This window comes from Acinonyx jubatus, chromosome A2 (assembly GCF_027475565.1).
Source record: "Acinonyx jubatus isolate Ajub_Pintada_27869175 chromosome A2, VMU_Ajub_asm_v1.0, whole genome shotgun sequence".
NCBI lineage: Eukaryota > Metazoa > Chordata > Mammalia > Carnivora > Felidae > Acinonyx > Acinonyx jubatus.
This window is the reverse complement of record NC_069383.1, coordinates 147,338,773-147,356,087: the sequence shown is the minus strand read 5'-3', so window position 1 is coordinate 147,356,087 and position 17,315 is coordinate 147,338,773. Positions and strand designations below refer to the sequence as shown.

The following is a 17,315-nucleotide window of genomic DNA, read 5'->3' as shown; positions in this document are numbered from 1 at the left end:
CTCATCAGGGCATGTCAACATTGAGGCTGCATGGAAGTCAGGGAAGGAGCTCAGGGCACTCTCTGTTTATAGACAAGGAGACGAAGTCTTGGGAAGTCTTGGCTTATTCAGGGTCATTTTGGAGCAATAGACCTGGGGATCCAGAATCAGTGGCTAGGTCTCCAGTTTTCCCTCAGGGACTCTCAGCACCATTTTCCCTGTCCACAGTCCACTCTTCCTCCTCTTCTTGAGGAGAGTTCAGAACAAACAAGGCCATCTCAGCCACTCTTTGTGGTGAGGCCATTTCTTTCTGGAGTTTTGTGGTCCTGGAGCTCAGGGCAGGTGAATAATTTACCCTGTTTGAAATTGTGGCAAAAGACTGGGGGTTTCCTTGTGGGGTCTGAACATCTCTCACCACCCACAAGAGACCGTCCCTGTGAGGAGGAGCACTGATCAGGAGGCCAGAGGCATTAGGATGTAAGCCCATTCAGTACCAGTGATAGGGAAAAGACAGGAAGATTGTTCTCTTCTCTCCCTGGATGTGGGTCCTGAGAAAAGTACCTTAACTTCCCAAATGTCTGATTTCTCTAAAGGAGAGGCAGAGGGCCAGGGACCAGCCTCGGTGGCTTTGCTGATGCCTCATGCCAGCTCAGGCCTATTAGCCCACCTCTCTACTCTTCAATGACTTAATGTTCAGGCCTGCCACCCCTTTCTCCTGCAGGAGGGAGGCCCTTGTTGCACAAATCAGGCTCTATTCTGATAGGGGGGATGGGAGACAAGGCATGGTTGTGAGCCTGCTGGGTGGAATCTGGGAGGTGAGGTTTGGGTGGGCAGTGGGGGTGGGAGTGAGCTGCTAGAGAATACGAGTGATGGCCAGGGGCCATCAGCAGCACGTCCTGGCCTGGACTTCCTCCAGATGTGCGTCTGGCCTCACCCGGGGAAGAGCGTCACAAGAGCACGTGCTGGTGCAGACGCAGGGCTGGCTGCATGCCTGTGCTTCCAGATCTGATTGGCAGAAGCGTCCCAGAGCACCAGCTACAGTGCAGCGCAGGCTGCCCCTGGGAGGCCCACCGTCTGCCCCAGTGGGGAGCCATAGAGCTGCTACCCCATCTCTAGCCTTCCAGGTTCAGACAGCTCATCTGAGCTCATCTGCCTCCCATCTCCCTTGCCCTAGTCGGAATTGCTCAGAAGCCCCTCTGAAAAACTACAGAAGAATGATCATGGTCTTTCTTTGCCTGTCCTAAGGTCTAGACTTTGCCGAGACCAACCCAAGGATGTTTAATCCACTGTGCACTGGCCTCCCCCCTAACCTGCTCCATCAGCACTTACCCATGGGCTAAGTAAGGGCTCAGGCACTTACCCATGGTGGGCGGTGTGGAGAAGGGAGGGAGATGAAGCAATGGCCATAAGCCTTTCCTCTACTGCCTGCATCCCACTCCTTTCCGGCAAGGGCCGGAGCACCAGATGGCCCGGGGGAGGTGCTGTGAGTGCCGCACCGGATCCCTCCGCTGCAGCCACCAGCCTTGCCCCCTTCCCTCTGCTCCTCCATGGCCACGCTGCCTCCTGGGCCGGTAGGGAATGAGGAGCAGGTGTTAGGAGGACATAGATCAGCAGTGGGCTGAGGAAAGGCAAAGTTGTCTCCCTCCTCCCTGGGCCTAGGAGGAGGTGGTGTCTGCACACATGCCCAGGCTTCCCTTCTCCACCGCTAAGCCAAATGGAAGTTGGTCTCCAGGGGGCAGGCCCTTTGGGAAACCTTTCTCCCACAGTACATCCAGTCCTTGAGCAGCTTGCCTTCCAGAAGCCAAACAGTCTTCAAGTCAATAGGGAAATACCTACCAAGCTTCAGTCAGTCCTGGGCAGCCAGCCCTGCTGCCAGTCCGTGCTCCCAGGAGGCAGGACTCTTGGCCTCCTTGCTGGGACCACTGCGGGGCAGAGGCCAGAGCCACTGGGTACATGCAGAAGAGACAGCTGTGTGGGAGTGGGAGCTGTTTCATAGCTGGAGCTGTCAGGCATGGCACTCCAACTTTTAGCTACAAAGGGGGCTGTACAGTTATCTAAGAATGAATGTGAAATTAATTCAGAGCAGAAACCTGAGATTTTATTCTCAAAACACCTGCTCCTATATGTGTGGGCAAAAGAAACAGAATGAGAAGAGAATTGAGTAAAAATTGAGAAAAAAAAAGAGAAATAAATAAAGTGGGAACAGGGAGAAGGAACAGGGGGGAGAGACAGGAAAGGGAGGTGACAGAGAAAGCCAGAGGCAGGAAGAGGCAGGAGAGCTCAGTGAAGTAACCAGATGCTGGCTGGTCACCTTGGGCAGGTCTGCCTGTACCCACTGTCAGATGGTGGCCCTTTCCCTTCTTCCCATCCTTTCCTTCCCCTGCAAATACTTTTGAGCCCTTATGTTAAGCCAGGAACTGTCCTTGACACTGGAGAATCAGGCAGAGCTGAAGTATGTTGCTCAGCCCTGTGGAGCCCGCAAGCCAGAGGGAGAGGCGGCCCTTCCGCCAGTAACCGCCCAAGCAAACACACAGTCACACCTAGGGGTCAGGTGTGCGGAGGACCAGGAGGGAGGCTGGGGTGTTTGATATGCTGCTGCACCAAGACTCTTGGGGGCTTCTACAAGGAAGAGACATTAGACTGGAGTTGGCCTAGGGACAGGTGGGGCCCAGGGAGGCCTGAGGGGAAGTGCATGGGAACAAGCCAGGGCTGGGTGGCTGGAGTGCCGTGAGCAGGCCCAAAGGGCAGGCAGATCCTGCTGGGGTCTCTAGATGGGCTTCCAAAGATTTTGAAAAGTGGCAGTGGGAAGGTCAGATGTGCATTTAAAAACACCTCTTTAGAAATAGATAACGGCGATGGTTGTACATTATAAATGTAATTAATGCCATTGAATTGTACACTTAAAATGGTTAAATGGCCAATTTTATGTTATATTTATTTTATCACAAAACTCTCAACAACAACACCCCACTCCTCTGACTGCTGGGTGGAGAAGAGCCCATGCGGTGGGGCTGGATCCCCAGAGCAGGCTGGGGCTGGGGTGGTGGGAGTGAAGAACCTTGAAAGACTCCTGGTGGATTTCAGAAGCTAGATAGACAGATTTTGGAAATGTGTTGCACATGGGGGTTAGGGGATAGAGATGGAGAATTTTTCCATTTGGGCCACGTCAGGTTGGAGGTGCCTGTGAGCATCTAAGTGGGGTTCAGTAGGCTGACAAATCTAAGACCCTGGCATGCAGCAGACAAGTCAGGGCCAGAGAACTTTGAAATTCACAGGCATATTGACATCAGCATACTTCCCACTAAACACTTCAGTAAGCATATCATTAACTTGAGTTTAGTATGGGGGGGTGGGGTTAAGTAAAATGTACATGTATTGTAATGTTTAGAGCCCAAGTGTACCATTCAGTGAGCTTTGACAAAAGCATGGAGCTGTGTCAGCCAAACCCCTCTATCAAGGTAGACGTCCTCATCACCCTAGAAAGTCCCTTCAGGCCCCATTCCTGTCCATCCCCACCCTTCCTCCAGACACAACAGTTGTTCTGATTTTTATCCACCATAAACAAGTTTTGCCTATTCTAGAGCCCCGTATAAATGGAATTGCACAGAATGTGCTCTTTTTCGCTCTTTTACTCAGCACAGCGTTTTTTGAGGGCCGTCTATGTGGCCAAGTCTTGAGAGGCCTGACCGAGCAGGAAAGGAGAGAACACAAGACAGTGGTGTGCACAGGAAAGGTGCGCAGACAGAGGAGGGCTCCGAAAAGCAAGAGACAATGGCACTGGAGTTCTGAGAGGCAAGGGCTGCACAGGAATGTGGGGGGTGGAGTGTGGTTGAAAGAGCGGAGCCCCCAAAGAGGCAGGTCTAGATCCTCAGTGTGGAGGAAGAAGCCTATTGTGTGGCTCCTCTTGACGACATTGGAAGCAGGGCAGCGGTTTGAGCCAGAAAGCAAGGGAGGGGGACAGGCAGGGAGAGGGACACGAGAAATTGAACAAGCCATTGTGGACAAAAGCCTCCTGGGGAGATGGAGTGAATTAGTTAACCGGGCAGATATGGGGGTCCAGGAGAAGTTAGACGCAAGTTAATTTACAGCGGAGCCCGTCCGCCTGGTGCCCATTTATCTGTTTGGGTGTAGGCCCGGGGAAAAAAGGTATCTGGCTGGATCCAGTTCTGAAGCAGACATAGACCAAGAGAGCACAGACATTTAGCAGAGTGACTGCATGACAGACCATAGATTCAGCTGGTCAGGAAGACACGTGAAGGCAGAGGGCCTGTGGAAGAACAGAAAGCAGAAGCTCAGGGCAAGTAAGTTCAAGTAAGGGAGCAGCTGAGAAAGGCTCTTCTTGGGATGAAAGTCCCTTCGGAGCCAGAACCCATAAGGCCCTGCTTTTCTGAATCCCCAGCAGGCTCCTGGCAGGGCAGGAAGCGGCTCCCTGAGGGAAGCCACTTTCCTGTAGCTTCTGCTTCCCCCACTTCCAAAGCAGCTCTTGGCCTGCACACCACACTGAGCCTCCCCATTCCTATTGCTGCTCGGGCCCCACTGGGCTGGGATGCACAGGTGTCCCGCCTCTGAGATGACAAGATGGGTTTCCTTGCTGGCAAGAAGGGTCAGCCTGACAAAAGCTAGTGTCTGACAGAGCCATCCACATCAGTGCAGCCCTGGGCAGTCCCCTTAGCTCACCTCTGGTTCTTGGGACGTGAGTTCTGTGGCGGATAGCCTGCTCATCTCCTGGCCAGGTGCCAGGTCAGGCTCATGGAGGTACTGGACAGCATGACTCTAGGACAGGTTTCCCGTCACACTAGTAGAAGGCCATTCATTCATTGTGATTCTGGTGGGCAGCTGGATTGGAGGCTTCCAAGAAGCCACAGACACTGAATACAGTTAGATGAGGAAGGCTCTCACTGCTCTGGTCCCAGGGCTGACGAGTCTGCCACAGGCCTGGCCATGTATGCCCAGCCTAGGTGGGCAAGTGAGCTGGGGTGCATGGCCATCTATCTCCCTGTCCAGTAGACAGCATCCACCCCCCTAACACAGGGATGAGGACCTTGGAGGAGGGAGGAAGAGGCTAAGGCTGAACCCCTCCGATCAAGCTCCTGATGATCAGTGGGGGAAGCAGAGGGAAGTCTTGCTGGGCTCAGAGTGCTCCCCTCCCAGTGTCCTCCCTGGGAGGCCTTTCTGCCTGGGCCTGAGTCTGGGTGGGGCTGGGAGAGGGCGTGGTCAAGGCTCCTTGCCATCTAGAAGAGGCTGGATAGAAATAGCTGTGCCCATCTGGGCGATGAGTCACTGAGGGGCGTTTTAGCTGTTTCTTGGAGAGGTTCTATTTTAGGTGAATGCCTGTGACAGCCTGGGTGACGGAGGCTGGGTAAGGGAAGGTTCTGGTGGTGAGTGCAGGAGTTTTAGCACATGCCCTTATTCAACCCTGTCCAGAACCTGAAGGAGGGTCACTCTGAAGTCCCAGGATAAGGAGTTTTACATTCCAGACTCCTCTTGTCACAAGTCCCACCTCAGGGCATGCTATACCTGTGCAAGCGCACAGTGGAAATGGAGCCTGGGGTGTGCACTGGGCACCCACCCCAGAAAGTGGGTCTGTGACAGCTGCCCTGGGCCAGGGCCTGGGGCTCCCCTCAGAAGGCTAATCCCCTCCGGGGGACCATCTGAGGGTGAGCAGAAATAGCCTGCCCCTGGGAGCTCCCATTTTGATGGGAAGTGAGCCCTCCCCACCCAAGAGTAACTTTCTAAAGTGTCTTTGGACTGAGTCCCAGAGACCCAAATTGTTTCCTCTGAGGCTCTCTCTGTCCAAAAGTAGACAAAGCTCCCTTGGGTCTTCAAAAATACATAGGGTGAGTTGACAGTTCCCATCTGGGGGGGATGGCTTCACACCCCAGTGCTGTGGCATCACTGTTCTTAGGGTTTCTGGAACTGGGCTTGGCCTTTGAGGGCTCTGCCAGTGTTTTGCAGAGGGGACTTCTAAACCCATGACTTGACCTGCATGAGGTTGAGTGGCCTTTGGAAGAGGCAGGAATGCAGAAGGCACCAGACTCCAGGCCATAGCTCAGGAGCTGGGCTGGGCTGGCAGGGCTGGTCTCACCCACAACACCACTTCCTGGCTGGGTAACCACAAGAGTATGTGGTTAAATTAGATCAGACCTTGATTTTCTCTACTGTGAAAACTAAATGACAATGTGAACTGTGAACATGCCCTGTGTGGTCCTGGGCACAAGGGGGTGCTCACCAAAGTGCAGTGTTCCCCACTCCTTGGATGCTGCTTTTGGCCTGCTAGGCAAGACAGCCAAACCCAAGCTCTCCAGCTGGCAAGTCAGCTAAAGCAGCAGCTGCATAGCCCTGTGGCCTCAAGGAAGAGAGCAGGACTGGAGGTACTCCTAAGGGTGGACAGAAAGGGCTTTTTGCCTCAGGAACTGGATTGGACCTTTCCCTGGTGACTGGGCCACCATGGTGCTTTCAAAGGCTCTGGCTACAAGCACAGATGGAGCAGCCTTGGCCTGCAGCCTCAGTTCTGGTTGGAGAGGAGGAGCCTCTTCACCGGGGCACCAAATCTCCAGTCTCATGGCTTTGGCTTTGTGGGAACTGTGCCCCCCGCCCCCTGTTAATAGGTTGTTGGGATTAATCCCACAAGAAGTCTCTCTGGAATGAGCCCTGTTCTGTACTACACACTGTGCACAGTCCTGAGAACACCTCAACCAGAACTCACAAGCTAGGTGGGGAGAAAGGAGACACCCAAGGAAACAAATTGGTAGATACTTCGGGAAAGAGTAAGCACTGTGAAGAAGATGAAGTGGGTGATTCGATACAGAGTGCCTGGTGGGGGAGGCGTATGTTAGATTGTGTGGCCAGAGAGGGCCCTGATGGGGAGATCTGAGGCCTATATAGCTAGCTGGTCTGGGGGCAGAGAAAATTGTGAGGGCTGAGGCCCTGGTTACAGAAGTGAGCTTAGGGGACTACTTGGCAGAACAGGAGGCCCAGAATCTCTGGGGTAAGACCACTAAGGGGGGATGGCAAGGAAGGAGGCCAGAGAGAGGAATGCGCTGGAGTAGATTGTGGGATCTTATGGGCCCTGGTGAGTTCCCATGGCACACATGATGGGAATCCACTAAGGGATTTGAGCCTGTAATTGATAGGCTCTGGTTTGTATGTAGATTTTTTGAGAGAAAAATATTATTGGCTCATGCACCTGGAAGTCCAAGGGCAGACTTAAGGTATAGCTGAATCCAGGGAATTAAATGAACTCATCAGATCTGCTCCTCTCTCCTTACCTTGGTCCGCTTCTGACTGTCTATTGATGTTATCCTTAGCATCTCGCTGCATGTGGGGAAAGAGGGCTGCTGGCCACTCTAAGGCTACTTTTCTCTATGAGTAATTCCAAAGGAAAAAAGCCCCTCTTTCTTCTATTGTTCATTTACCAAGGGCTCTAATCAGCCCTGTTTGCAAGGTCACATACCTGTCCCTGCGCCCCTTGCTGAAACCAGTGATTGGCCCAACCTGAGTCATGCGCTCACTTTATTCAGGGAAGGGGTTGATGCAGAGAGAAACTACATGTCCATCACATAAATAGCAGCACATGATTTTTTGTTTTGGAGGCACAGATTATCCCATTTTCTTAAAAAATGTGTCTTGCTTAAGGAAACTTTTTCATTCTACTTACATCATCACTTACATTGCATTATTTTGCTGTCAAGATTGTTCATGTATATCTTGTGTCCTCAGCTAGACTCTAAGCTCCTCCAGGACAGGGAGGAAATTAAAAAAAAACAAACACGTTTATTTCTGAAAGAGAGAGAGAGAGAGAGAGAGAGAGAGAGAGAGAGAGAGAGAGAGAGACCAAGCATGAGCCGGGGAGGGGCAGAGAGAGAGGGAGACACAGAATCCGAAGTAGGTTCCAGGCTCTGAGCTGTCAGTGCAGAGCCTGACGTGGGGCTCAAATTCATGAGCTATGAGATCATGGCCTGAGCTGAAGTTGGACATTTAACTGACTGGGCCACCCAGGTGCCCCGGTTTCTTTTCTTTTCTATGCCTCCCTCTCCCTCCTGTTACTTTTCACTTATTTATTCATTCTGCAAGTTTTTAATTGAATATCTATTGCATACCAGGCACTGTACTAAGGCCATCCTTTTCTTCCTGGTTTAAAAGATCACTCTGGCTGCTGTCTGGAAATGGCCCAAAACAGGCAGCAGGGGAAAGAGAGTGACCAATTGGAGGCTTTTGGGGTCATTGGTGAGGCAGGGCATGGAGATGGAATAATGTACACAGATCAGAGGTACAGCCAGTGGGTGGTGGGGAAGACTCTTGAGCAGGAGGGTCTGGCAGGCAGCAGATTGGTGGTTGGGGGGTGGGGAGTGTGTGTGACTGCCCCTGTTCTGCTCCAGGCAGCTGGCAGCTCCCAGAGGTCAGGGCAGGTGCCATCAGCCCCTTCAGCTTTGCCTCCTGGCAGCCCAGAAACACCTGAGTGGTGCTTGCTGCTCCTGCCTATGCTTGGAGCTGGCCCTGGCTGCTGGGGGGCCTGCAGCGACCTGAGCTATGGGCACTGTCAGTCCCGACCACCCCGATGACCATGATACTTCCTCCTCAGGTGAAGGAGTGGCTCTGTCTGAACTGCCAGATGCAGAGGGCTCTGGGGATGGACATGACCACTGCGCCTCGCTCCAAGAGCCAGCAGCAACTGCACTCCCCGGCTCTGTCTCCTGCCCAGTCCCCAGCCAAACAGCCCCTGGGGAAGCCGGAGCAAGAGAGATCGCAGGGCCCAGGGGCACCACAGCCAGGCCTCCGCCAGGCTGAGACAGCCAGGGCCACCTCAGTGCCGGGGTCTGCCCAAGCAGCTGCCCCTCCAGAGGTGGGGAGGGCGTCTCCTCAGCCTCCTCTCCCCATCAAGCCTTCCACAGCGGATCCCAGGCCACCTGCAGGAGAGGCCCTGGCCAAAAGTGCCACCACAGTGCCCTCTGGGCCTGGTGCTGCTGAGCAGACCCAGGAGGGCCTCACTGGGAAGCTATTTGGCCTTGGAGCATCACTGCTGACCCAGGCGAGTACCCTCATGTCTGTGCAGCCCGAGGCTGAGCCCCAGGGCCAGGTGGCTCCCAGCAAAGGGCCACCTAAGATTGTCTTCAGTGATGCCAGCAAGGAGGCTGGCCCAAGACCCCCAGGCTCAGGACCTGGGCCTGGGCCAGCACCTGGAGCCAAAATTGAGCCTGGAGCCAGACCAGGTCCTGGATCGGGGCCTGGAGCCCTGGCAAGAACTGGGGGAACAACCAGTCCAAAACATGGCAGAGTGGAACACCAGGCAGCGACCAAGGCTACTGCCAAGCCAAAGACCACGCCGAAGGAAAGGGCCACTTGCCCACTGTGCCAAGCTGAGCTCAACGTGGGCAGCAAGGGCCCAGCCAACTATAACACCTGCACCACCTGCAAGCTCCAGGTGTGCAACCTGTGTGGCTTCAACCCAACGCCCCACCTGGTAGAGGTAAGAGAGCTGGACCAAGACCTGGAGTAATGGGGGGCCTGGGAGGCATGGGAGCCAGAAAGGGCTACAGAGAGCCAGGTCTTCAGCACTTGTGGGGCCCCTACACAGGTACAGAGGGGCTGTACTCCCTTTTCTATCCCTGCCCCAGGCTTGTTGTTCTTCTCAGAAAACTAACTGGCACAGCGGATGGGGTAATGGTGCCCGCTGCCTCTGACTGTCTAACCGGTGCCCTGAGGCCAGTCCTAGAGGTAGCTAGGCTCAGAGCACCCTGAACTGGCCTCCTCATTCCCAGCTATCCTGGGCATGGCCTGGATGGAAGATGCCAACCTCCCCTGCTCAGGTGGGAAGAACCTGAGGTCCCACCCTGCCCTCCGTCTATGACCCACACAGGGGGTTGAAGGGCTGTTAGGCACAGGGCTATGCCCCATTGCCCCAGGCTCCAGCCAGGTGGTATCCTCCCTCCATCCCCTCTTCTGAGGTCATGGGTATTGACGTCTACTTGTCAGAGCTAGTCTTTGGGCCACATATTTTCCTTTGGCTGGGCCTAGTTCTTCCTGGGGCTGCATGTGGGGATGCTCAGGGATGTTCTCTCAAACAGGGAAGTTTGAGAGAGTTCTGGGGTTAGGGCCTATCTCTCTGCATCCTTGCTCCAGGGAAGGGTTCTGGGCGCTGTGCAGAGCTGGATAGAAAAGAATAGGAGGCCCAGTGTTCTCTCAAAGCTTGGAGCCCACCTGGCAGGCTCAGAAGATACAGAGGTACCTGGGCAGAGTTGGATGAGCCTGGGCCTGGAGGCTGCTTCTGCTCCTCCCCTTACTCACTCTGCCCTGCCCACAGGGCCATCCATGTGAACCCTACCTTGGCTGCCTTGGGCATAGCTGGTGTGTCCCATTCCCTTAAATGCCCTTAGGGTCAAGATGAATGATTGGCTCATCTTAACAGACAGATATACCCCCAGCTATGTCACATCAGGAGATGATCAAGCCAAAGCCCTTCCTCCTGGACACAGGCAGCCACCTGAGTCCTTGGGGATTCTAGGCAGAGCCATGCACGGTCAGTGGTGGGGCAGGGAGTCTCTGGCACCTTGTTCTGATTTGCTTTGAGTCAGGCCTCCACTGGAGCAGCCCACTGTGGTAAAGAAGACTGCTTTGGCTGTCACAGGCCATATTTTCCAACATGCAGAAAGAGGCAGCTCTAAGCAAGAAAAGTGACCTCCTCACATGATGCCCATGTGGCCCTCGAGGCCCCATACTGCCACCTATCTCCTTAGATCCAAGGGCTCACTGGAGGACAGTTGGCCTGGCTGACTAGGGTGGGGAGGGGACACCAAGGGGCCACCAGAGAGCCAGAGGAGCTCCAGTCCAGAGACTACCAGGCACACACTGGCTGTCAGTTGAGTGGGGCACCCTGATCCTGAGGGACTGTGAGCCCTGTTGGACTACTGAGCTGGTGCAGCCTGGGGGATCCTTGTCCCTGAGAGACCTCCTGGCCCACATTTCCTCACTCAGCAAGACATGCACAGAGAGAAGGGGAAAACTGTCTCAGTTCAAGAGTGTAAATGTTCCTGACAACTCCTTCCAGCAGCCCCTGGGCCAGGCCAGAGGAAGTGCTGATTCTGCCCAAACATGTCTCAGTCACATGCTGACTCTTGGATGAGCATCTGGATTCTGATCCAAGCCTCTCCTTAGCCATTTGGTTGTCACCTTCCTGGGTTCCAGAGCTTCTGCTTCTTGATAGCCAACATTGCCCCCTGCCCTACCCCCTCCATGTCCTTCTGTCTCCATGTCCTGCCCCACTGCCACTTCCTTGGCCAACTTCTTGATAGCCAACATTGCCCCCATGCCCTACCTCCTCCATGTCCTGCTATCTCCATGTCCTGCCCCACTGCCACTTCCTTGGCCAGAACCACCCTTGTCACCACAGGATCTGATGGGTTCCATGGGCCTGACAGCAAACTTCTGGGTGTTTAGCACCTCCCCACCCCAGGGCCTCTTGCTCCTAATAGCAGTCAGAGGGTAGCCCAGCTTCTCCAACTCCTTTCTCCTTATGGCTCTACTTATTAATGCAGCTGTCCCCAGAGGGGTCCTGGGGAATGTGTGAGTAGACAGCCATGATGCCCCCCTCCTGTGGTTCCTGGTACCACCGTTGCTTTTCTTCACTGTAACCAGGCCATGGACCGTCTTTGATCTCACCTCAGCAAATGGCTACTTGACATTCGGCGCAATTGTGTGCTTCCCTATGACCTACTTTGTGTGAGAGACCTACTGTCTCTCCCACATCTTGCTAACTGAGGCCAGCCTGCCAGGCTCAGGATGACTGTGTGTCTCTGTGTACAATGTGAGCCAGAGGGACCCTGTCTGCATGTAGGCCGGGGGCTTGAGGGAGGGATGGACCAGGGCAGTCCCACTGCCACTTCCCCACAGGCCTGTTAGACCTGCTGTGACTCCACCTAAGATGAGAGTCAACGGTCTGGGCTGCTAGGTTGGGGATTTTCCTCAACATCTTGGAGCTATAAAACCTTTTACCTTCTTCCTAGACAGGGAGTCCAGAGCAGACAATGAAGGAAGCAGTAAAACTAGATCCCTTTTTGCTCTGAAATTCCCTCTGAAAAAATAACCATAGTGCTATTTAGTGAGTCATTTCATAATTAAGAGTTGTTGATTCCAAATTTTTTTACCTATTTATCTTTTGAAGGATAATAGTACTCTCTGGCTTAATTTTTAATTGGCTTTCAGTTCAAAATAGAGTTTGTGAAGAAATTAGTGGAATTGGAAATGTTACAGTAACACCACCAGTTTCTGATCTTATTAGAATTGCCAAAATACCAGCCATACCCTTGAGAAGTTGGGCCTCCCTGGGGAAAGGGCCCGGCACCTGTGATATGCGGGGCTGGGCTGGGCTTATTTGGGGAAGGGGTTCCATTGGGGGCACCAAGTGAGAGGCCAGCAGCTGCCTCTGGCAATAGTGGTCTCAGGAAGCCCTGTCTCCTCTGTGTGGAATGGGGGTGATAGCACTCCCTCTTAGGTTTCTGGGAGAACTAGTTGAGATGCCATACTTCAGATACTTATGCAAGGTCCAACACACAGCCAGATTGGAACCAGCATGTCCTAACAGGGAGTCTCTATGCAGGGAAGAAAGAGTCTCCTCTGGCCCCCAACTATCTGAGTGTGAGTCAATCCTGTGACCAGTGTAAGACCCTGGTCTCATGAAGGATGCCCCATGGGGAATGGACACATTTGGTACTGGAGCATGAGGAGAGCACAACCCAGCCAGAAAGAAATATGTTGGGGATATCAGAGAGGATTCCTCTTATTGGAGGCAGAGGCCCAAAAAGGAGAAGCTTAAGGATGTCCAGAGACAGGATGGGGCAGGGTCATAGCATCAGGAGAACGGCAGCACCAGTGACAGCCATGCCTATAGTCCAGGGTCTGGCCATGCCTATTGGGCCCTTTATGTCCAGGCATCCTTTCTCTGAATTTCTCATCTACTGCCCCTGGTCTTGCAGTGAGGCTGGGGGTATGTTGGGCCCAGCAGCTGGCCATGGGCTGTTGGTCAGGCTGGTGTCACGTGATCAGACTGACACAGGCCAGCTCCACATACACAGAGATTGTGTTCTGCAGGGTCATTCAGACAATGGCAGGCAGTGCAAGAAGGATGCCCAACATGCACTGCAGCCTCGCTGGGCAACCTTGGCCCTTGAGGCACAGTAGCCAGTGATCCTGGAAGGCAGCAGGGCTCATCCACCCGTGGAGTACTCCACCAACTCACTTCCCCTTCTTCACCTTGACCCCATCTCCCACCATTAGGTGGTGCTTACCCTGGGGCATTCCTAGCTGCCCCCAGAAAGGAACTGGACAGAGGGAGGCAAGGCAGAAGTGGTCATCAAGTGTCCCACTGTCCATTCCTAAGTCCCAGACCACCCCCTGCCCACTTGCCAAGGGGTCAGGCAAAGGGGAAGAGAAAGTAGCAGCTCCCTGGGGCTGGCTGGGGGCGGGGTTGGGAGAGTACAAGAAAGGGTGTACAGGTAAATGAATGAATGAGGGAATAAACATGGATGAGTGAATGAACGAACAAGGGGAAAAATGGAATGAATGAGCAGGGGGCGGGGTGAGGGAGGGCATGCTGTCAGGGGGCAGAGATGAGAACTGAGTGAATAAAAGGGCGCCTGGGTGGCTCAGTCAGTTAAGCCAGCTTAGATCATGATCTTATGGTTGGTGGGTTTGAACCCTGCATCAGACTCTGTGCTGACAGCTCAGAGCCTGGAGATTGCTTCAGATTCTGTGACTCCCTCTCTTTCTCTGCCCCTCTCCTGCTCATGCTCTGTCTCCCTCTCTTAAGAAGAAATTTTTTTTTAAATAAAAAAAAAAAAAAAAGAACTGAGTGAATAAAGAAATCAGGACCTGTGCTCCAGCCCTCAGGCATAGAACCTCCTCATGGCCAGCCTCCTACCCCATCCCTATTCTCCAGAAACTTAGGTCTGTGCCAAGTCTCCTCAGACTCCACCCGAACAGGCCCCAGTGCCCTGCACCCTTCTCCCCGCTCCCAAAGAGCTGGCAAAGGGCCTCCAGCAGCCAGGTCCAGTGTTTATTTTTAGCCTTTACCTCACATGCCTCCCCCTGCCTGCCTTCCCTCCCTCCCTGGCCGCCTGTTATAGCAGAGCCAGGAGCAAGAGGCCCAACTGGGCAGCCCATTCTGCAGCCTGGCTGTCTCTATGAATAAGCGTGGGAAGGAACAAAACCCTGTGGAGCATGTGACCACAGGTGACATGCTCTGCTGAGGGCTGGGCCTCTGGGCTCAGGTAAGCAGGCTGCCACACAGGCTGGCTTTGAACACTTGGCATTAGGTCTGCCTCCATCCAGAGCATCTTTCCAAGGTGCCCTTCACTGGCACTGCTTCACTGGGACTGTTGCTTCTGGGGTGGGGTCTGCAGGCCAGAGGCAGGGGTCAGAGGTTTGCCAAGCCCCTAAGGTGAGCCAGGGCAGGTGATCTGACCTCGAGAGACCTAAGCTGGAATGGCTGTGTGCAGGGTCCCAAAGTGGAGCCAGAACAGTGTTGCCATAGGCCAGCCCCCGGTCTGGGCCCAGATCCTAACCCCATCATGCTGATCCTGGGGGGCTTTTCTCATTTCCAAAACTCTCTTGGCCTCTGCCTACACCCCTCTTATGTCTCCAGGGTCTTTTTGTCATGTCATAATCCTCTTTGAGGTGGGGGGATTTCCACTGTGTCCCTAGGTGATGTTAGAGGCATTGGGGGCTCGGCTCAGGCTGAGCATCTGTGCTCTTCCGTGCCCCATCTCAGGGCTTGAGCTCAGCCTGCCTAGCATTCTCCCCAGGCACCTCTAGGGGTGACTAAGCCAAGTGAGCCCAAGACCCAACAAGTAGCCAGCACCCATTGCTTCATAGGGGTTTGTGTCAGGAATGCATAGAGGACCAGATAAGGTCAAAGGGAGTTAGTCGTGGTGCTAGGGCCAGGGAACAGGGTGAGTAGATGTAGGACCTCTGAAGGGTCACCCTCCATAGCTGGGCCCCTCTGCTTAGGGGCTGTGTGTAGGATTGGGCCTCAGGGCAGAGTCAGAGCTCCAGTCTCAGCAATCTCAAGGCTCTGAGTAACAAGCCTGTGGATCGGGCCTATCCTTAACACACACCAAGGGCCTGCCACCTGCCTGGTCTGGCCTCTGCTGGCGCCCAGGGCAGAGATGTGGTATGTAGCCCTGCAGGCAGGAAACCAGGGCAGAATCATTGATATGGCATCTGCCATGGTGGCCTGAGGATACCAGGCTGAGGGCAGGCCCTCTGGGGGTACTGTGGGAGTACAGATCCAAGGATCTGCCACATGTGCTAGGGTCTGACCTGGGCACAGGGCAGTGTGTGAAGTAAGGGTGCTGAGGCTGCCAGCCCACTTTAGGCTGGCGAGGGCCACAGGCTACCTCCTTGCCCTGTCTTCTGGCTCTGTGATCCTGTGGTTCTGGGTCTTGTGGTTCTCCTAATGGCCCATCCTAGTGGCCAAGCTGCTAGTGGGAGTCTGAGTGTCTGGGCACCTGAGAGGACCAGCAGCAGGAGGGTCAGAGTACCAAGGCTCTTCCCCCTCCTCCAGGGTGAGAGCAGACATAAGTGTGTGGTTATCCTCTTTTCCGCCTCACTCTGTGGGCCAGGGTGGGGCTTCCAGTCTTGCCAAGGAAGAGCCCTGACTCTGGAGGAAGTTCCTGGGAGACACGCCCCTGTCAGCCTCTGACCTGCTGCAGGAATCACCCATGCAGGGCCTGGGATGTTCAGACCTCACTCCTGTGCAGACAGCTGGAGCTGGGGAAGTAGACTTGGTTTCTGGTGTTCTAGGAACTTTGCCACTGATATCCACGTCATACTTGGATGACCAACTTGGGGCTGTGGTCTCCAGGAAGGCTACATGCCAGCCCCTGTGTCTGTCTTAATCATGGCTGTGTCTCCAGTCCCCAGCACTGAACCTGACAGAGGGGATTACCCTGAGAGTAGTGGACTGACGGTTGAGTGTTTGTTCCCCACCCAGATCTGGAGGAAGCAGGGCCCTTGGTCTAAGTGCCGGCACACACAGTCCCCATCGGAACAGTCCAGAGCCCTGGGGGCAGGAGGAGGCTTCCACCTGAGGGTCTTTGCTGGCCTTGGACAAGGTGACTTGGGCTGGGGGGTATAAGCAGAGGGGACTGCTTGGCCCCATCCTCCCAGCAGGGCTTCTTTCAGATGCCTCCCCTGGCCCCAGGAGCCTGTGGCCTCCCAGCACAGCCCTTACTTGGGAAGAGTGTGGGGAGGATGGTGTCTGAGGCCTGAGGGCTAGGAGGCCAGGGAGGAGCTGGGCACCTAGGAGGCGCTCCCTGTCTGAGGCTACTCCTGGTTTGCATGGGCTCTGGACTGATGGACTCCACACCAACTCCCCCTCTTCTCCAGACTCATGTGCTACCTAGTCTCCTCCTTTTCTTGCCAGGTGAAAAAGCTCTCTACAGGGTAATGAAGAGATCCTTCTTTTTGGTTTATCATTTGAACTCTGAAGGATGGGGAAGTCTGTCATTTGGGGGCAACAAATCTATTAGTCATTTTCTCCTTGTGCCTTTGGGGTCATGCTTTAGAAAACTTTCTCCTGCTTACACTTACAGAAATAGTCATAGAAATACTCTTTGAGTACTTCAGTGTCTTTGTGATTTTCATCAACCCCCTCCCCTCCCATTTCCTTACAGAAAACCGAGTGGCTCTGTCTCAACTGCCAAACTAAGCGGCTACTAGAGGGCAGCCTGGGAGAGCCGACCCCCCTGCCGCTGCCCACCTCACAGCAGCCCCCCTCGGGGGCCCCTCTCCGTGCAGCTGGAGCAGCCCCTCTGAAGCAGAAAGGGCCACAGGGGCTGGGCCAGCCATCGGGCCCCCTGCCTGCCAAGGCCAGTCCCCTGCCCACCAAGGCCAGCCCCCAGGCCAAGCCCCTCAAGGCTTCTGAGCCTAGCAGGACCCTGAGTAGTGCCCAGGAAAAGAAGACAGGAATCCCAGCTAAAACCGAGCCTGGGCCGAAACCACCTCCGGAGACTACCCTGCCCCCTGGGACTCCTAAAGCAAAGACGGGGACCCGGAGGACTGAACCTGCCACGCCTGTCGTCAAGGCTGTTCCAGAAGCCCCCAAGGGTGGGGAGGCAGAGGTCAGTCCCATTCACTTCCCAGGGACCTTAGCTCTCAGGTGGGATGGTCTAGAGAAGGGCTTGGTTCCTGGAGCAGGTCCCTTGGGGCCACAGAGGTGGTAAGGGATGCCTGGATGAGACCCTAGTGGGCCTGGAGCCTATGAGTTATAGGCTGGTCCTATGTCTGGCACTTGGTTGAATGCTTGGGTGGATTTTGCTACCATTAGATCTAATAAAGCTTCT

General features: G+C 54.4%; 1 protein-coding gene across 2 annotated transcripts in view; it reads left to right on the top strand.

The window, feature by feature from the left end:
* BSN (bassoon presynaptic cytomatrix protein) overlaps positions 1-17,315 on the top strand; it is a 94,664-nt gene that overhangs the window by 57,256 nt on the left and 20,093 nt on the right. For both annotated transcript variants that reach the window (XM_053219352.1, XM_027038723.2), the window contains exons 3-4: positions 8,561-9,445; positions 16,647-17,093. In XM_053219352.1, coding sequence (XP_053075327.1) covers positions 8,561-9,445; positions 16,647-17,093 — 1,332 coding nt within the window. The remainder of the gene's footprint in view (positions 1-8,560; positions 9,446-16,646; positions 17,094-17,315) is intronic.